Genomic DNA, 18,761 nt, shown 5'->3' with positions numbered 1-18,761 from the left:
GAAGCTCTGGAAAAGAACCCCTAAAAGTTCGCTTTGTATACAAAGGAGACCAACTTGCCAGGTATGTGGTATGATTTGGTTAATGTGAAACTAAAAACTTTCAAAGGCAGCACGGCTATTTGGCTGCTAGTCTAATTCCAAATTGCAGGTTGTTTTTTTTTTTCTCCTATTCCGCAATTCAGTTCAATTTAACATTTATTAAGCATCTACTATGTGCAATGCATTGTGCTAGGCACTGGGGATACATACACACACACACACACACACACACACACACACACACACACACACCAAAAAACCCTGTCTCTGCCCTAAAGGAGCTGACATTCAACCTCGAATCAGCTTCCTATAATCTGATGCATACCACAGTCCCCCAACCAGCAATGCTATCTCAGAAGGCTGAGGGGTTTTAGGTTGTTTCCAGTTCAATTCAGGGTTTTAAGGTTTCATCTGATTAAACATTTTGATTCTGGGAATTCCATAATGACAGCAGCCATGACAACAGTTATTACTGATGATAGTATGTTCCATAAGAAGCCTGGCCAAGCATAGACTTGTTCATTTACATAGGCGGAACATTTACTGCTTTCTAAGTTTCATTACTTCATTTTTTTTTAGTACAATTGATTAGACAATCTCTTCAGTACGTGATTTTACAAAGAACAAAAACCCGGAACTGGGAACTGCCTGGGTGATGCTACATGGTTTTTTTTCTTCTACGTTCAACTAACTTTAATCTGCTACCGCTATTATCATCTTACATAGTCAAAGGTTATTCAATATAAATGCCCCAACTCAATAACTTCATTACGTATTTAGTACAGCTGATCTTCGTTGTTGGATTTGTGATGTTTCCGAATTGTGCTTTCTCTGAAGGGAAATGTGTTCTAAATTACACATGTAGAATTACTGATGACAGTAGTCATGTTATTAATGTAGTTAGCAATATGTAAGAATTGTTAGGCTTCTAAACAGCCCAATTCTATCAAAAGAAGGTTTGTTAATGGTTATCTTTCTTCTTTTGTTATTCAACACTAAAAAAAAAAGGTAACATGCTATAGTACCAGTATCCTTGAAGTTTCAAAAGTGGTTTTGCACCTACTTCCACGGTAGCCCAACAGCAGCTGACACAGGATGTTGTCAAGGGGGAAGTACACAAATGTTTTTAAGTGGTCTCTTCTGAAGTCCAGAGAATATATTCAATACAAATCTAAAACACATCCTCAGATATTTATTTACATAATTACAGGATGGCGTTAGATGCAATGAAAATTCTGTTCATCAGAGTCATCAATGCCCTTGAAGCACAAAGTTGGTCTTGTACTGCCTTTCCTTTTGTCCATCCATCTGGAAAAAAGAAAAAACTCTGCAATCAATACTGAGATGCTATAGAAGTATTGCAAGGAGCAACACGAAAATGGTCCATTCCAACATATCTCACTCATTCGTATTCAGGATGGTCCCTGGGCTTTTGACTGGGAGATTCTCTTTTAAAAAATGAAATCTCTTTGCATCATTTGCATTGCAATAAAGTGGTTTTCTGAGGGTGTTCAAGTCCTTAGACCGAATGGTGAGTATCTTTCTTTCCAGAAATGGAATACATCCACTAGATGCTTGACCATTACAGGAAGCTGTCTTCAACCAGGTCTGAGGAGTCTATCCCAATGTCATCCATCATGTCGATGTCCTCAATGGTTTCATCCTCTCTCTTGATGAAGGTGGAGCTGCTGGAACCTGTCTCAATGGCACTTTCCTCAGATGTCTGGGAACTGGGGAAGAGCAAGAAAAAAGAAGGGAAACTGAGGCTCATAGCTAAACATGCTGGGCTATAGTTACATAGGATATGCCCTTCTAGAATTTCTTAATACTACACTGGCTGCCCAATTGGATTTGCTTTTATCAGAAAGCATTAGCAAACTGCTAATAATTAATAGGGATTACACAAATAAATGAAATTGACAAGCAATCTCCAGTCATTTTGTATATTCTATTTATCTCTTCTCTTCCTAAACTTTTCTTCATGATGTTAAACAAGTCACCATGGTGATAGATCCATTTCAGTAAATTCTGCAACTACCCAACTCCAACTGCTTAGCTGTTGTAGAAATGAAAATGAGCATTGACATACCCCAAAGGAAGGCATCTAGAGAAGGGAGAGTCACTGGGAGCTCCTCAATATCTCACTGCATGTGTGTTGCACATCCCTGACTTACCAATACCTCCCTCCCCCGAACTAATAATCAAAAGCTGGAAACAAAGACCATTAATCTCGAGGCAGTCAGCTGTATGGGATATGATTCTGGACAAATCACTTCCTTTCTCTGGACCTCAATTTCTTCATCTGTAACATGAATGGGTTGGGACAAATGGCCTTTCTATCTTCCTCCATCCTCCTCAGCTCAAAATCCCTGATCATATAATAACCCAGTCCCTGGATGCCACCTACCTGTGTCTGTTTCTCTTGCCTAGATCATCTTCAGGGATAGGGTCAATGTCAGGCAGAGGGATGATATAGCCACTGTCAGCGCTCAACCTCTGCTCATCATAGGTGCCTTCCCAGTCCTTCAGCTTGTCTTCGTTTTTGTAGGTGACGCCAATGTAAGCGTTATCACATTCCACTCTCATGCGAGCAACAGCAGGATGGTCACTCTTCAAAAAGTCCAGGTGGATTTTCTCATAACTCTGCAAATAGCAATTTGTACATTACTCACTTGCTGCTGATCTAACTGCAGAAAGGGAGAGCAAGAAGGGAAGGAAATCTTCATTTATGAAGAACCTACCATGCAAGAGGCAACGGGCTATGCACTTTATAAATTATGTCATTTGATCCTCAGAACAACCTTATAAAGTAAGTAATTCCCATTTTATAGTTGAGAAAACAAGCAGCCAGAGATTAAATGATTTGCTCAGTGTCACCCAGCTAGGAAGTGTCAAAGGCCAGATTTGGACGCAGGTCTTCCTAATTCCAGGCCCAGTGCTCTACCCACTGTACCACATAGCCAGATAGGAATAAAGAATGAATAAACTTAGAACAATCTTTCAAATTCATTTGTCACTATTCTTACTTCCTGATAATCCATAAGGTAGAATCAAAGGCTAATGATACAGGAGATTATAGATCTTAAAGAAACAAGGCACCCAAAATGTAGAGTCTAAAAAGAAAAAAAAAGACTCCCCTCTACTGGATCATGACACTTTCACTGGTAGATCTTGAAGACTGGCTGCCACCACACCCTCACTACTCTTCTTGTGGCTCTACCAAGACAATGTATCCTCACTCCTCTCCATGACTCTTGTTCCAAGCAGTTCCCGATACTCTTAGCTCCTCCAGAATCCTCCTTCTGGCAATCAATCCTAAAATTTCAGGGATGTCAGAAGTAGAACTCCACCAGGAAATGTCCCCAGACTCTCTGGCTAAGTAAGGGCTCATTCTGGACTACAGTTTCAAACTCTGACCTCATCATAGTTCTAATTGAGCTAACAGCCAATAGTAGTACAGACCTGTCCCAGGTTCTTCTCTTTCTAGTTTCCCTAATCATCCTCCAATGGCACGGCAAAAGCTTTTGTTAAAAAGCATCTGTAATTTTCAATACATGAATGTCTAGAAAACTGAAGTAAAGGACAATGAGTATGAAGAATCCAAAAGTTGGATAATGAAACTAAATATTTGGGAACTGAATGAGTAAGTATTTATATATTCTTCCTCAGCACTCATGAAGAGAGTTATTTCTTTCGTATATGTGGCATGTCATACTCCTCCTTCAAATTTGCACTTGTTACTTTGGACAAAGCTACCTGTACTGCAGAGAATCAGCTGTGGTAGCAGCAAGCCACAGATAAGTGTTCCTCCAAGGCATTTGGTAAAAACCAGTTTTCATGGATTTAAGTGGATTCAACTTAGCAGTTTAATGAAGTACGGCTGCCCTGGGATGGCTAACCACACTGTCATTTCAAATACTCAAACATCTGGGGAATAAAATATTTACAGGTATTGCTAACAAAAGGAAAAAAGATGAAAAAGGAGCCCTGCAGGAAATGGGAAGTTCTGCCTTCAGCAGAAGACTTGGGCTAGGCATTTCTACCTCAGACCTGAGGAGCATCATCTGAAGCCAGAAGCCTCTTCCCTTTCCACCATTTTGAAAAGATTCTTTTATTCTAGTGTCATCCCAAGGGGAGCTGCATCATTGGACTTGCCCCTAGCTTTCTGCCAGCTTTTCCCTTCTGCCCTTTCAAACTTTATACATGACAGATGCTTTAAAAATGTGATGCACCACAGTGTAGTGATTAGAAAACTGAACTTGGAGTCAGGAAGAGCCTAGTTCAATCTACCTCTGATACTTAATAATTGTATGACCATGGATGAGTCACTGAGCCTTGGTTTCCTCATAAATCAAATAGGAACAATAACACCTATAGTACTTACTTCAAAAGATCAAGGGTCTATAGCTGGAAGGGACTTTTTAAAGAAGTCATCTTTCAAAATCCCTTTATTTTCAGATGAGGGAACAAAAGCCCATAGAGGTTAAGGAATTTTCCCAAGGTTACCAAGGCTACAAATGATTTAAAGCCAGGTTCTATGACTCTATACTTAGCCCTTTCCCCACTGTGTTTGGGAAAGCCAAGTGAAATAATATATCTGAAGTGCTTTACAAATCTTAACCATTATAAACTGACAGTTATCATTGTGCTTGCTTGAATTTCCCTCCTTCCCTGATCCCCAAGGAGACCCACTCACAGCTTGCCCAGATTGCTGAGAGACAAACCTTCTTATACTGCCCAGGCAGCAGATTTTCCACAATCTCACTCAGGTGGTAAAAGGAAGGTCTCTTCTCTGGCTCGCTGTTCCAGCACTTCACCATGATCTCATATCTGAAGAGGGAATGGAATACAGTGTGAGAAGAAGAAGCAGAGCCAGTCCCCACCCCAGTTGCAACACCACAAGCAAGAAGAGATGCCCAGCCACAGATTCAGAGAAAGCTTACACTTCACTGGTGGCATGGTCGGGTTTGGCCATCCGGTATCCACTTTTGATTTTATTATAGAAAGTAGAATCCACCATCATTCCAGGATAGGGTGTGCCTCCTAAACACAAAAACATCCCCAAAATAACATTACCAAACAAGGATGTGGGGTATTAACTTAAGCACTATAGGAAACAGTGGTTTACACAATATTTACACAATAAATCACACTAGTGGTGCTGGGTCTATACTGGGAACAAAACTGATCATATTCCAAACTACGAGGAATTAAGTCAAATATCCACTTCAAAAAAATCCTAATTAAAGTAATGTGCCCCTGTAGCATAACTTGAGCACTGTTCATATTTCGAAATAAATAGCTCACTTGTTACAGAAACAACAGAAAGAAGAAAATAGCTTTAGAGACCTGGCCAATGGGAATTGATACTAATGATACTAAAAGTATCATAAGGAACTGCTGATTGATTGAACAGTAAATCAAATGATGTTCCTGTTTGGGCTTGGCATAAGCCCTTTGGGAATGTCATTGATGTCTAGGTTTCTTCCCACAAGACCTGATGGCTTACATACTAGGTATGTAAGGAAAGAGAGGAAAATAATATGTGAATTTTCCTTTTACCTTTCAGAAGGGAAAGAAGGAGTAAGAAAGGAACTGAGAGGGCTCCAGTTTGTTGGCTCCTCTCAATCTTATCTGTGTTGGTGTGGACAGAGAGTTCTGATAGTACCTAGCTATCAGTCCACATGGTTACTCATGACTACTTTGTAACTCTGAAGTAACCCTTAAACCCTAAAAGGCCAAAGGCAAAAAATTGCACCTTCAGGCAAAGTGCTCTAATGATAACCATTTTGAAAGGTACCCCAACATGATATACTATTTGGTTTACATTTGTAGAATCAAATGGAGAACTAAGAAAATAATTTTAATAAATAAGGAGGAAAAAAATTTTCACCAAAAACTTTCAGATAATTAAAGAAAGAAGGATTTATGCCTTGAATGGTTTTGATCCTTCCTCAATTCTCCACTTTCATATGCAGACACAGCCAGAAGCTGCACTACCAAGGTTGTCCAAGATAAACTGGCATTGTTAGATGCTACCATGCATTATGTTAGAAGAGAAGTAGGGTAATTTGGGTAACTGAGGGAAGAGAAAGCTCACTTTCACCATTCTATTAGAATCACATGGGAATCTGTGAGAATTTCTACATTTTTATGCCACTCACCTTTCCAGGCCCAATTCAAATGGTCCATGACTGACTATTCTAGCCCTCTGCCATTCCTTCCTTTTTTGAATAACATCCTTATTTTTAATCAATAGCAGAAAGTAAGCTTTTGAGGACAGAGACTATTTCATTTCTGTCTTTTATAACCAGAGCACTGAACACAGAGTCTAACACACAAGTACTTAATGTTTACTGTATCATGACCATACAATGTAGCATTAGCCTCTTTCACGTTTCTTTCATGCAGCTTAGTCTTATCTAAATTGTACCTCTTTGAGGTCAAGGAACATGACAATACATGGTACTGAGTAGAGTGCTGGGCTCATGATAGAAATTCCATATCTACTGCCTAAGAAGTATTTACCACAAAATATTGAAGAGGAAAGTGAATCAAAACCTTCCACTCTCCTATCCCCTGATGTTCCAGAGTTGGCAAGGTGTCAAAAGACCTATTATCTGTCACTCACCGGGTGACCATAGGCACTCTCTGGAACTATTTCCTCATCTATAAAATGAGAAGACTGAAGTGGGTGACCTCTAAGGTCCCTTTTCAGTCCTAGTGCTCTAACAGTCTCCTACAAAGAAAGGACCATTGTCTGCATGAGAGCCCCACTTAACTCAAAAGTCAAGAGCAAAATGGTAACTGAATAGATATGGTCAGGGGTGTGACCAGTAGGAGAATAGAGTAAACAGTTTTCCAGTATGTACCACAAGAGGGGGGAAATTAGGGGAAAAGTAGGGATACCTTTCCACACGTTATTACTAAGAACATTCTCCTACCATCTGGTCAGGTGTCACTATCTCAGGAACATGGTGTGCAGGAACACGGAATATAGTAGCACTAACTATGTAATGTCTTAGTGATCTGAGGGGTGTTCTGAGAAACAACTTGCTTCTTTTTTCTCATTTACATGAAGCCTGGCCCCACCCCTTATGAAAGAGCTTCAGATGACAACCTTTGCCCTGATTTATCATGATTTGCCATCTTGTATTTGTAACACCCTGATACTCTCCTGCTGAACTACCTCAAGGACGGAAGGAATACTTGGAATTACAAGTTCATTAATGAGTAGTTTCAGGCACATACCAAGGGAAAAGATCTCCCACAGCAAGATGCCATAAGACCAGACGTCGCTCAGTGTGGTATACAGATTGTCAAAGATACTTTCAGGAGCCATCCACTTCACTGGGAGAAAAGTCTGCATCAAAGAAAGGCAAGGCAAAGAGATGTATACATATTAAAAAACAAAAAACAAATCACATTACCATGTTTTTACTACCAGAGATGAAGATGAAGGACAGTAACAGAAACAAGATTTCTTCTTTTCTCGGTACTTGGAGATTTTTATAATAATCCTTGCCCTGTAACCAGTTAGAACTCTGAGAAATGTGCTTTCTGCTGCAAAGAATTCATCTCCAGGACTACTTAATACCTCCAACTTTCATTCTCTCTCTTTTTTAAAACTGTTGTTTTTTTTTTGCTTTGACACCTACATATTGCTCCCCCTTCATCCTTCCAGAAAGTCATCTCTTATATTAAAGAACTTTTATACAAAATAAAAAAAAAGTTCTGCAAAAATGATCAAACACATATAAAAAAAGTCTGATGTTATGTATGATATCCTATACCCACTCTCACCCTCAACCCCATTCTCCAAAGAAGCAAAATCCCCAGTGGCAGATTTGAGCCTAAAATGGGTAGTTTCCTGTTCTTTAACTGAGAAAACTGAGCAACTGGTAATTTACCCAGTGAATTTTGGGTAAATGGCAGCCAATTGATTTAACCCACTGCAGCTCAGAACTCTGAGCTCAAGAGAACCTCAGCCTCAATGGCACCAAAGGTTATAGGTGTGTATCCACATGCTGGGCTTACTTTTATATTTTTAGAGAAGGGTCAGGGAAAACATCAGAGGTCAATTTGCACTGAGGACGCTTGGTAACATAAGAACTTAACCCAATTGTAGGGGGTGACTGGATGGATCCGACTAAAGACAAAGTTTCTATGTAGTCTCATTAGTACTCATGGATATTACTGGGGGTTAATGATATAGATTACTATTTTTATTGGCTCACAAGAAGAATAGAAATCTCAGAAAAGTCAAGTGATTTCTCCAAGGTCAAAGCTGGAACTGTAGATTCCAGACTATATTCCACCACAAAAATCAAATTATGTTGAATCATTGAACCAAATATGATATGGTCTCTCCAGATATAACCTAACCCTAAAAAATATAATCTAGAATTGGAGGAGAGCTCAGAAATCATCTAGAAACAGACCCAGACAGGGAAATTGGCATGCCCAAGGTTACATGTTATTACAAATTTATGATGAAAACTCAGAACTTTTGACATCCAGCTCAGTACTTTTTCCAATATATCATGTTAACTCCTCTTCAAAAAGAATAAATTTGAAAGGCATCTATTTTAGCCAAAGACTTTCTCTATTCTATCTGAATAGATAGTGTATGGCTGCAGAAACAAAATGGCATCCACCATCCATGTTTTTTTTGGCATGGAAGAGTCCATGTGAATTGCCATAGAGTCAACTTAACTACAGAGACTGAAACCACACATAAACATGACAGAAATGACCAGAGCATGGCACAGAGTCATGCCGCAGTTCATTCTTTCTGCTGGGCCCAACGGAACTCCATTCCCAATACGAAATCACTATCCTAAATGCCCTAAAGAGCTAGGATCTGTATTCTAGCAATTTCTAAAGAAAAATGGAGGGGACAGCTAGGTGGTGCAGTGAATAGAGCACTGGCTTTGGAGTCAGGAGGACCTGAGTTCAAATCTGGCCTCAGACACATTAACACTCACTAGCTGTGTGACTCTGGGCAAGTCATTTAACCCCAGTTGCCTCACAAAAAAAAAAAAGAAAGAAAGAAAGAAAGAAAGAAAAAGGGAGAAGCCAATTGAATGGACCAGATACTTACGCTGCCCTTGGACACGTAGTTGGAATCATGCATGATGTCTCTGGCCAGGCCAAAGTCACAGATCTTCACAATTTTCCCTTGAGCCAGAAGCACATTTCGAGCAGCAAGGTCACGATGGACACACTGTGCAGAGACAGATGCACCATTGAATGGCTGGCTCATGCAATGAGCTGAGAACTTTACTACTTTCTACCTAATCCTAACCATGCCCCTAACTTAAAAAAAAAAAAAAACAAAAAACTATCCACTTTTCTAAGGACTGTCAAAGAAAGGCTGACCACTCATAAGAAGGTACCCTCAACCTACTGTGCTTTTCATCACAGAGACTGACATCAATGGGGATGAGATAGCTATATAAATGGGAGTTATACAGAGCAAGAGTTCTCTTTCTACCTGCACTTTGATCTGTGCAGTAGCTTTCTCTCTATAGGAGAGAAAAAAAGGAAAGGTCTTTCCCTTCCCCCAAAGACACGTGTCTTAAGGCTCTCCTCTATCCCCATCTCAGGACTGGACACTCATTTTTTGTACCCTGTTCTCCTGAAGGCACTTACATTTTTTGAAGCCAAAAACTCCATCCCTCGGGCAACTTGATAGGTGAAGCTCAACAGATCCAAGAGACTGAGACCTTCAGAGCTGTCATCTGAAAGGAGGTTTTTCACTTCTGGATCTGGTGTAAAATAAATGAAGCTATTAAGGATTAATTGAATGACATGAGGCTAAACAACAGAAGTGAAGGAAGACTTTCTTCCTATAGAAAGAATACTCAGAACACAAGATGGTTTTCTCCCCAGAGAAAGTTGCTACAAAAATGTGTCCTAGTCACATGGTCTCCTAGTCCTAGTCAGTCTAAAGCTCCTCAAGAAGGGCTAGTTAATGTCCAACAAATGTTTTATTATCCAATTCCCAAATATCTTCTTCAGCCTTGATTATCAAATCCTCCCCAATTACTCTTAACAAAAAAAGAAAGACAAAGAAAATGTAAGATTGCCCCCTACGAAGACAATTTCTAGGCACTATTGAAAAATACTAAAAAGTGCTATTTTCTTAGTATTTGGTTCATATCTTCCTTCCATATTTTGTAAAAAAAAAAATCAAATGCCAATTTAGATATGATAGCAATCCTCAGGTCTCTGTTAAGTCTGTTTCGGTTTGGTTGAAACTTTTCCATTTTTCTCAGCTAGTATGACTTGAAATATTCCCAGGATTTTCTAGGAAGAAGGAGGAAGAAGAACCATGCCAACAGTTCCCGATCCTTCTTTTGAAATTTTTCAGGAAAGACAAGAGTGACTCCAGCCATCCACTGATTTCCGCTGGCTAAGTGAACTCTATAAAAGCAGGCTCTCACTGCCAACTTAGTTTAGGACTTAGAATGACTCAGGTTCTCCTTACACTTAGAGCCAAGACTACTAGCTCTGCCTGGGGAGTACAGGGAAGGAAGTGCTGGCCTCCATCACTATCCTAGAGTAAGCTTTAAAAGGGAGTTAGAAATTCATCCATTTGGCATCTAGCAGTCAATGCTGTGAAACTGGAGAAATAGAAAATATTACATGGGTATATTGGGTTGCAAATTTTACAAATAATGATATCTACATGAAGCTCAAATGAAGTGACACATATAAAGCATTTTGTAAACTTTTAAACATATAAAGGCAGTTATTATTATTGTAGCTTAACATCTAAAAATCTTGAGAGCATCTAATAATCATGCTGAAAATCCGATGGGGTATGTCAGTACTTTTATTATCCATTTTAATGAATAAGAAAACTGAGGTCCAGGTGAGTCAAGATCAAATGATGAAAGAATTGCCATTACCCCTACCCAGAGTGAATCATTTGGCCAGAAAGCCGATATTTATACTGTATTCAAATAGTACAGAAGGGCCCTTTCCCATTTACCTGATACAGATTTCTTCTTGTATGATGCAGGTCGGTCGTACATCGATCTTTGAATATCTGAATATTTAGAGCCCTGTTTTCTTTCCAGCATAGGAACATACTGTGTGGTATCAGCTTGCTTCATGTCCATATAATCCCCATTGTTTTCAAAGGACAAAATGACATAGCTATAAAAACATAAAAGCAAATGTGATCCAATCTTTCCCTTCAAATAAATCAGTTTGTGACAAAAACTCTCTATGATGCTGCTGATGAAAACAGCATTTAGAATCATCCACACAGCTGTCCACTAAGAGGACAGCTCTTAAGCACAGAGGGGACTTAATGAACTCTCACTTGGTATTTCACATCTGGTCATGTATCTATTGCTTCCACAAAGAGAATCACTTCTCTTGGCACTACTATAGACTCTAGGGCACAAAGAGACTAAATGTCCCTGGCAAAGAAACCCAGTAACAGCCAGTCATGAAACTCAACACCCCAAGTTACAACTAGCCTGTGTTTTGCCTCCGTTAGCCATACTACATTTGACAGAACTTAAGTTGTCTCTAAGTGGCAACAGTCAAGTGGCTCTAAGAACCCTTCTAACTATCATTTCTATTCAAACCAGTCAAGGTCTTCCCATATGATGCCATGATTAGCACATGTCTGGAAAGATTGGTCATTCAAACCAGGCTGAGTGACTGTGGCAGTCATGGCTACACCATGGTCTAAATTTTGTTGATAGACAATTACCTAGTAATGGTATCTATACTCTCAATTTGGAAACACTTACAAATAGGTGAGCTAACACTCTGTCTTCTCTCACCTCCTTGTGCTTTCATCAGCTGAGTTCATCCCAAAGATGTCTAGCTCCTTCTTTGTCTTCTCTGGATGGTGGCTCAGGAAGTTGTCTCTGTTCTTATGCAGGTAGTTAACCAAGTCCCCATAGAAGCAGTATTCAGTGATGATATAAATGGGCCCTAGGAGAATTAAAAAAAGAGTTGAGAATGACTCTAAAAACAAGGAACAATTTCTAGGACAAAAAAAAATCAAATAGTAATGTCTTGTGGTAACATTCTGGTTTCTGCTCAAAGACAATGAATTTTAGCATACCTTATAAAACCTCAGACAACCCAAATAAAAACACTCATGATTAATGGTGTGTGTGTGTGTGTGTGTGTGTGTGTGCGCGCGCATGTGTGTGTGGGGTGGGGGAGGTGGGAAGGATGGGAAGGAGATTGCCACATTCAATCACTTTCAATACCACAGACAAAATATTCACTCCCAGATCATCAAGCCTACCTGACTTGGTACACGCTCCTAGAAGATTTACAATATTTAAGTGGGGTCCCAGATGAGTCATTATCTTCAGTTCCGACATGAGGGCCTGTTTTTCACTGGATCTAGCTGTGGCTGTTGGAAAAACAAACCGCATCATTTAGGTTGAGCTGTACATCCCCTCTTCTTACAAAAGGTCAATGAAACATTATTAAAGTCAAGACTGCATGAATTCTGTCATCATGGCCACTGTTTTATTTATGCTCTGTCTAAACATGGAGTGGACAGAAGTTTAATTTATGGATGTCTATGGAGGGAGGGGAAGCTAGGCATCTAATCTCTAACCTTTACGGTCAAGAGAAACCATTTAAACCAGCTCTTGATTTTTCATGATATTGATAGAGGTGAAGTAAAGTAGGAAAAAGACAAATGAAATCAATGAAGTACATTAAAAATTGTAAATGATGTAAAGAAGGTTCCAGGCTCCCAGAATGCCCTAGGATGGTTCCCCTGAGGCAAATGTTTGGGAGGACAAAGAGCAAAGTCAGACAAGGATGAATTACAACCTGTTTCATTAGGTGGAGCATGCAAATTGATGAGATCATAGAACCATTGGGGTACTAGAGGACATTAATGCTTTTCATCTCCTTTCCCCAACTTTTAACAAGAGTAGGGACAAAAAGAAAAATTGATGTATTTGAATTTCATTTCATTAATTTTCTCTGATCACCTTGGTGAATGCAAGTCATGAAATGTCAAAAAAGAGAATAGTAAAAAGGAAAGAAAATTTCAGACAATCCATAAACATGGATGGGTAATTAATCTCTTTTCAACTGAGATTTGATCACATTGTTAATGTAACAATTGACCAACAATATTGCTACTGCAAAATACTTATGTAACCGAAGTGATAAAGTTTCCTTAAAATGTACAATTTTTTTGTTTTTATAAAACACTGGGCTTCCAAATGTTGATAAATTTGCTGGAGGAAAAAGAAAGCTCCGAGGTGAGGAAGACTCCTGAGGTCTTGTTTTGGAGTAACTGCTGCAATGTATAGACTGACTTGATTAAATTCTCTTTATATCAATTTCATGATCACAGAAGCGAGCAGAGCTAAAAGTACAACTTAAAAAAATGTTGCCACACTTACGTTTTAGCATTTTCACTGCCACCTTCATCACAGGTTGGGAACGGCTTAATCCATATGCAGTCCCTTCAACCACTTTTCCAAATGCACCTGAGCCCAGGATTCGACCTAAAGGAAACATAAATCATTGGTTCACTCAAGTGTTACACACACATCACCTTAGCTTTATTTACTATTCCTCAGCATTCCCACGAGTGTAAGTGATGTGAGCGAACATAATTATTCCTCCAACATCTTTTGTCAAAAATAGAACAGAGGCCTCAGAGAAAGGCATTAGAATAATTGCTTTAATCATGTAACATCTGCAAGAAAAAGACAGCAGAGAGAAATGAGGCTGTAGTCATTACCAATGGCAGTATGGCACCATGAGCTATAACCAGCTGGGACAAATGGGGCTTCTCAGAATGCTGAGACCTAGACAGGAGGCTCTCTGCTCCCTGCCGTGAGTGTCACCTCCCATTTCAACATGAAATACTCATCACCAGCCTGAAACACCATGCAAAGGAACTGCTCCAAGGCCCTACTGCCACGCCCTTGCTCTCAGAAGGCAAGGTCTTCCCAAAATATAAGGGGGCAAGTGTCAGAGGGTCCCTTCTCTCAGCTCAACTAGACTTGTGCCACTGCCACCTTGATCAACAGTTTTTGCCCCAGGTGAAAATATCCTGTTCCAGCTTTATCACTGGGCCAGGCTTCCATAGACCATCCTGAGCTGCTCCTCATTCATCTAGTACCTTCATGTGCATTCTGCAAAAAGTCCTTTGGTTCTCCCAACCCCTGCTTTTCTTCACAAAAACAATGATATTTCTTATTATATTCCCTCACTGGCAATAGGCACATGAGGGAGAACCCATGCTTTCTGTTTCATCTAAATTTCTCCACGTTTATCTTTAATAACAAAACAAAAAAAATTTATTTTTAATAAATATTTATGTACAATTTCAGGTAGACACTTGACTTCCCCCAATATGTGTATCCACTCCCTACCCACTCCCCACACGTACACAGGATCACACTAATCACTATGGAGCAATGTGAAAGTGTGTAAGCTCTTCCACACCCTGGAAGAGCTTATAGTCTAACAGGATAAGTTTCCAGTGGCAAAAGATCAACAGGCAACAGAGGACTTCTGGTCAGGGTATACTTTGCTTTACATAAAGATCTGTTTGTACTAATGTGTGTGTGTGTGTGTGTGTGTGTGTGTACATATATACATATATATACATACATATGCATATACATGCACACATAAATATACATACATATATATGCATGTATATTTGCCTTTTAAATGACTAAGGAACTTGCTATTTAAGTGAATCCAGTAAAAAGAATCTTGTTTATAAATGTGAATAATCTTATCTCATTAGCACTTTATCACATGCTGTCTTGTTCTCTAATTATTTGTGATGTGGTTAGCTGCTTGAGGACAGGAGCCGTTGTATACTTATTGCCTTTTTTTTATATCCTTCACAGTACCTGACATCCAATATTTACTTAGTTTATAAAATGAGATTTTAAAATATACTGGACCTAAAACTGTGGTATCTGTATTTGCAATTCTCTGGTGGCTATGTAAATTCTTACAGACTTAATAGCCTAATATCTTATTATTTCAGACAGGCATTAGCAAACTCTAGCTTATACTGCTACTTTATTTTAAAATGTAAAAACTATCCTCGGCTCAAGGGACCACAAAATATGTGGGTTTGACCCTTGGGCAGTAATCTGTCCACCCCCCTTCCATCTAAACTGATGCCAAAGATTTAAATTCACAAAAATAAAATACAGATTGTCTGACAGAGTGTAAAAAACAGTTTTCTTTATAAACTTTGGGGGAAACTGTTAACGGATATTCATTGTAATCTGCTCACAATCAGAAATATGTGGGTTACAATTTGACCTCTGATACTAGTCCTGACACTAGGCAAGTCTCTTAAACTTTATGTGTATCAGGCAACTTTGTAGAAAATTTACTAAGTGAAAATAGATCATGAAATAGTTCCATATTTTCTGCAATAATCTATGTGCTGATTTGTACCTTGTGAGGGAGATGGTAATAATCATATGACAGAATCGAGTAAGGCAAAGAGAGAGTCAGAGTTCTATTTAACCTAAGTAGACTGACTAAGTCTATTGTAACATATCAAGGGCGAGCTGGGTGGGCCAAGGACCAGGGCAAAGTTTCCTAGGAAAAGGAAGTTCTTAGAGGTTTAGGAGCTGTGGGTTCCTGAAACCTGCATGTCAAAGATCATGGAGATGCAAGGATAATGCAGTAAGAAAGGCACTGGATTAGTTTAGGTAGTTCAATGTTGGCATGTTTTCATTGATCAGTTAATGTGTGAGCTTTTGAGTAACTCTATTCCTACTTCATGTTATAAACACTACTTCTTTTGTAAATAAAATCCCTGCTGAGGTCCATTGGAAGTTGGGAGAAGTCAGGTGGATATTTTACATAGGAGACATTAAGGCTGGCAGAGAAAATCTGGTGGGAGGTGAGGGAGAAAGGAAGCAGAATGCAGTGAGACATCCATTTATCAAGCCCCAGAGCTAGTCTCATTGATAGAACCAAAGAAGAATGGACAAGGGACAAGACCCCCAAACCCAGATTGCTTAAGGTGATCTGTTGGCCCCTAGCCTGTCTTGGAATGATGGGATCTAAGGGGTTCCTTTACAGGACACAGTACTATCCTTAGTTATTACCTTCAATCTTATTTTTTTCCCCTCAATTCCTTTTTTTTTTTGTGGGGGATGGGGGGAGGTGAGGCAATTGGGGTAAAGTGACTCGCCCAGAGTCACACAGCTAGTAAGTGTTATGTGTCTGAGGCCAGATTTGAACTCAGGTCCTCCTGACTCCAGAGCTGGTGCTCTATCCACTGTGCCCCTTTGTGCCACCTAGCTGCCCCTCCTCAATTCTAATAACTGTGGTTCCAGCACTGATAAGTAATTGGCTCCAATTCAACTTAGATTTTAGATAGACAGACAGACAGATAGATAGATGAGATTTTGAACCCAGATTTCTGTAGAGGGCATTTTTAAGTTGGTAAATCATTTGAATAAGATGACATATCAATGCTTAATTGAACTGGCATCAGCACAATTGCCCACGTTATTGGGCTTACTACAGATTTCAATCAATCAGCATTTTATTTCTGTGAGATTCAATTTTTTCATATTTTCACCACTTTTCAACTTTCTCAATTAGAGCTGTAACAAGGGTGAGGAAAGTTATACATTTTCCTTTGATGCACAAAGCTGAGGGGGACAGAAAATATAATTCTACTATCATAATCAGGGCATGCCTAATATGTAAATATATGTAAAGATGGTCTAATTAATGTTCAAATAAGGATAAGGAGGTGCAACTGGGCACAAAATAACTTAATTATTGTGCTGTGTATGCGCGTGTGTGTGTGTGTATCTACTTATCTATCTATCTATCTATCTATCTATCTATCTAACTATCTATCTATCTATTGAGAGTCTGTTTCCTGTGAGCATTTGTTTGAAGATGGGACCAGCCAGAATACGGTGCTTGGGTTTGGATGAAGCAGTTATCAAGGGTCAAAATTAAATTCAGCATGTGATTCATAAATGTAGCAAACAAGACCAATGTAGGAAATGCATTAGTATCCTCACATTAAGCACCAGCTGAGTACTTATGGTAGCACTAATAACTATGACAGTGAAGCTTTCTGACGTCCTGCATTCTTTCATTCATAACTTGATAAAAATATATTCTCTTGGATTAGAGTGTCTTCTCTTCATCTAATCACAAGTTTGAAATGGAAAGATGGTAATGAGTTCTAGCTTTTATTTTGGCTGTTTCAGCTTTTCTTGCTTAAAAAAAATTCCCACAAAATTTTTTTTTCCCGACAGAAGGAACATAGACATGTTCAGAATGCATTGGATCAAAATATCTTTAGTGGTTGCCTTCATTTGTATATCATCTGTTCCTTTTTAGTCACAGAAATACATTTGATTTCATTTTCTGTTATTCCCAATGGAAAGCTATTGGATAGATGTTTTGCCAGGCTTCCACATAGTCTCTTTCCTTTGTCTGAATTTCCTTAACTATAATTTGCTTGGCGACATGATGGAAAAAAGATTATTGCTGTGATTCAATAACATGGATCTTTCTGAAGGCAAATTTCCACAGCAGGATGCAGCCAGGCTTTTCACACATCTTGCTCAAGAGTACTTATTTCCCCACATATCTTCAAGGAGCACAGTGGAAAGTCCTTTGAAGTCAAGAATCAAAATACACCTCTCATGATTCCTACCTGAGACCTTGGTCAACGTATTTACCTGTTGGGTCTTCATTTTCTCAACTGTAAAGGGAGGGGTTTGGACTAGATGGCCTCTCTGAATCCTTCCGACTCTTGAACAATGACCCTATGAAATACTGAAGCTGTTTCTCAATCCTAGGAAGGTTAAGATGTTGGGCAAAGAAAACACCTACCAAGGACTAGCCCATCTCTAGGAAACTCCCATCTTGAGTCATAAGGCAGCTGCATTGGATCCACATAAATGTACTCATGGCCATCAGGGCTGATGGACTCGATAACTCTCCAACGAATTTCATACCTGGGTTTCTGCAATTGAAAGTCAACAGTTTTAGAAGCTGGCTTCTAAAACTGTTAGATTACAAGAAGAAGAATATAACTAGGTTTGATTTAACTTTAGCATCATCAGCTGGGGCTGCTCCCCCTTATTGGTACTCACCTGTTTCCATATGACAATTAGGATAATGAGGGAAAAGATGACAATCACTAGCAACACAAGGACTGAGGCAGCCACTGTCAATTCTGAACGCATAGCTGAAGAAGAAGGAACATTTACTTAGAATTTCCTCATGGACCTTTGTCAAATTCACTTCCTTTTGGACGATTCCTTGACTTTATGCTTATGTAAGCTATGCAAATAAGCCCAAAAGATTTGACCACCCCATCAATCCTTTTTTCGCTCATCCTCCATCCATAAGGAATAAACTGGAATCCACATTCCTCAACCTTCAGCTTCCTTACAAAGTTCCTCCCTATTGTAATACTCCCCCCAACCCCCACCCTGATAAGGTAGGCACATCATGGACAGACAAAAAGATACCAAAGTTGGAAGTACTAGGACTTTATTCACCAGACTCTAATAAGTAGCCTAGGATCCTTATTTACAGGGTTCTTCTAACAGAGACACCTCAAGGGACAAGTGCCCACAACAAGCCCGGAAAGTACGTGATTTTGCGGGCATTTTATGCCCTTCCTCCAACCCTTAAAGAGAGAGAGAGAGAGAGAGAGAGAGAGAGAGAGAGAGAGAGAGAGA

General features: G+C 39.4%; 1 protein-coding gene across 5 annotated transcripts in view; it reads right to left on the bottom strand.

The window, feature by feature from the left end:
• Nucleotides 1-243: 243 nt before the first annotated feature.
• PDGFRA (platelet derived growth factor receptor alpha) overlaps nt 244-18,761 on the bottom strand; it is a 49,099-nt gene continuing 30,581 nt past the window's right edge. For all 5 annotated transcript variants that reach the window (XM_027836014.1, XM_027836015.1, XM_027836016.1 and 2 more), the window contains exons 11-23: nt 18,168-18,262; nt 17,905-18,037; nt 13,449-13,553; nt 12,323-12,433; nt 11,847-12,000; nt 11,039-11,205; nt 9,694-9,809; nt 9,143-9,265; nt 7,291-7,402; nt 4,983-5,082; nt 4,764-4,869; nt 2,447-2,682; nt 244-1,769 (exon numbers count right to left, since the gene is read on the bottom strand). In XM_027836014.1, coding sequence (XP_027691815.1) covers nt 1,622-1,769; nt 2,447-2,682; nt 4,764-4,869; nt 4,983-5,082; nt 7,291-7,402; nt 9,143-9,265; nt 9,694-9,809; nt 11,039-11,205; nt 11,847-12,000; nt 12,323-12,433; nt 13,449-13,553; nt 17,905-18,037; nt 18,168-18,262 — 1,706 coding nt within the window. In that variant the 3' untranslated portion in view covers nt 244-1,621. The remainder of the gene's footprint in view (nt 1,770-2,446; nt 2,683-4,763; nt 4,870-4,982; nt 5,083-7,290; nt 7,403-9,142; nt 9,266-9,693; nt 9,810-11,038; nt 11,206-11,846; nt 12,001-12,322; nt 12,434-13,448; nt 13,554-17,904; nt 18,038-18,167; nt 18,263-18,761) is intronic.

Source organism: Vombatus ursinus, unplaced genomic scaffold, assembly GCF_900497805.2.
Source record: "Vombatus ursinus unplaced genomic scaffold, bare-nosed wombat genome assembly UNPS02014818.1, whole genome shotgun sequence".
Taxonomy (NCBI): Eukaryota; Metazoa; Chordata; class Mammalia; order Diprotodontia; family Vombatidae; genus Vombatus; species Vombatus ursinus.
This window is presented reverse-complemented; position numbering and strand designations above follow the sequence as displayed.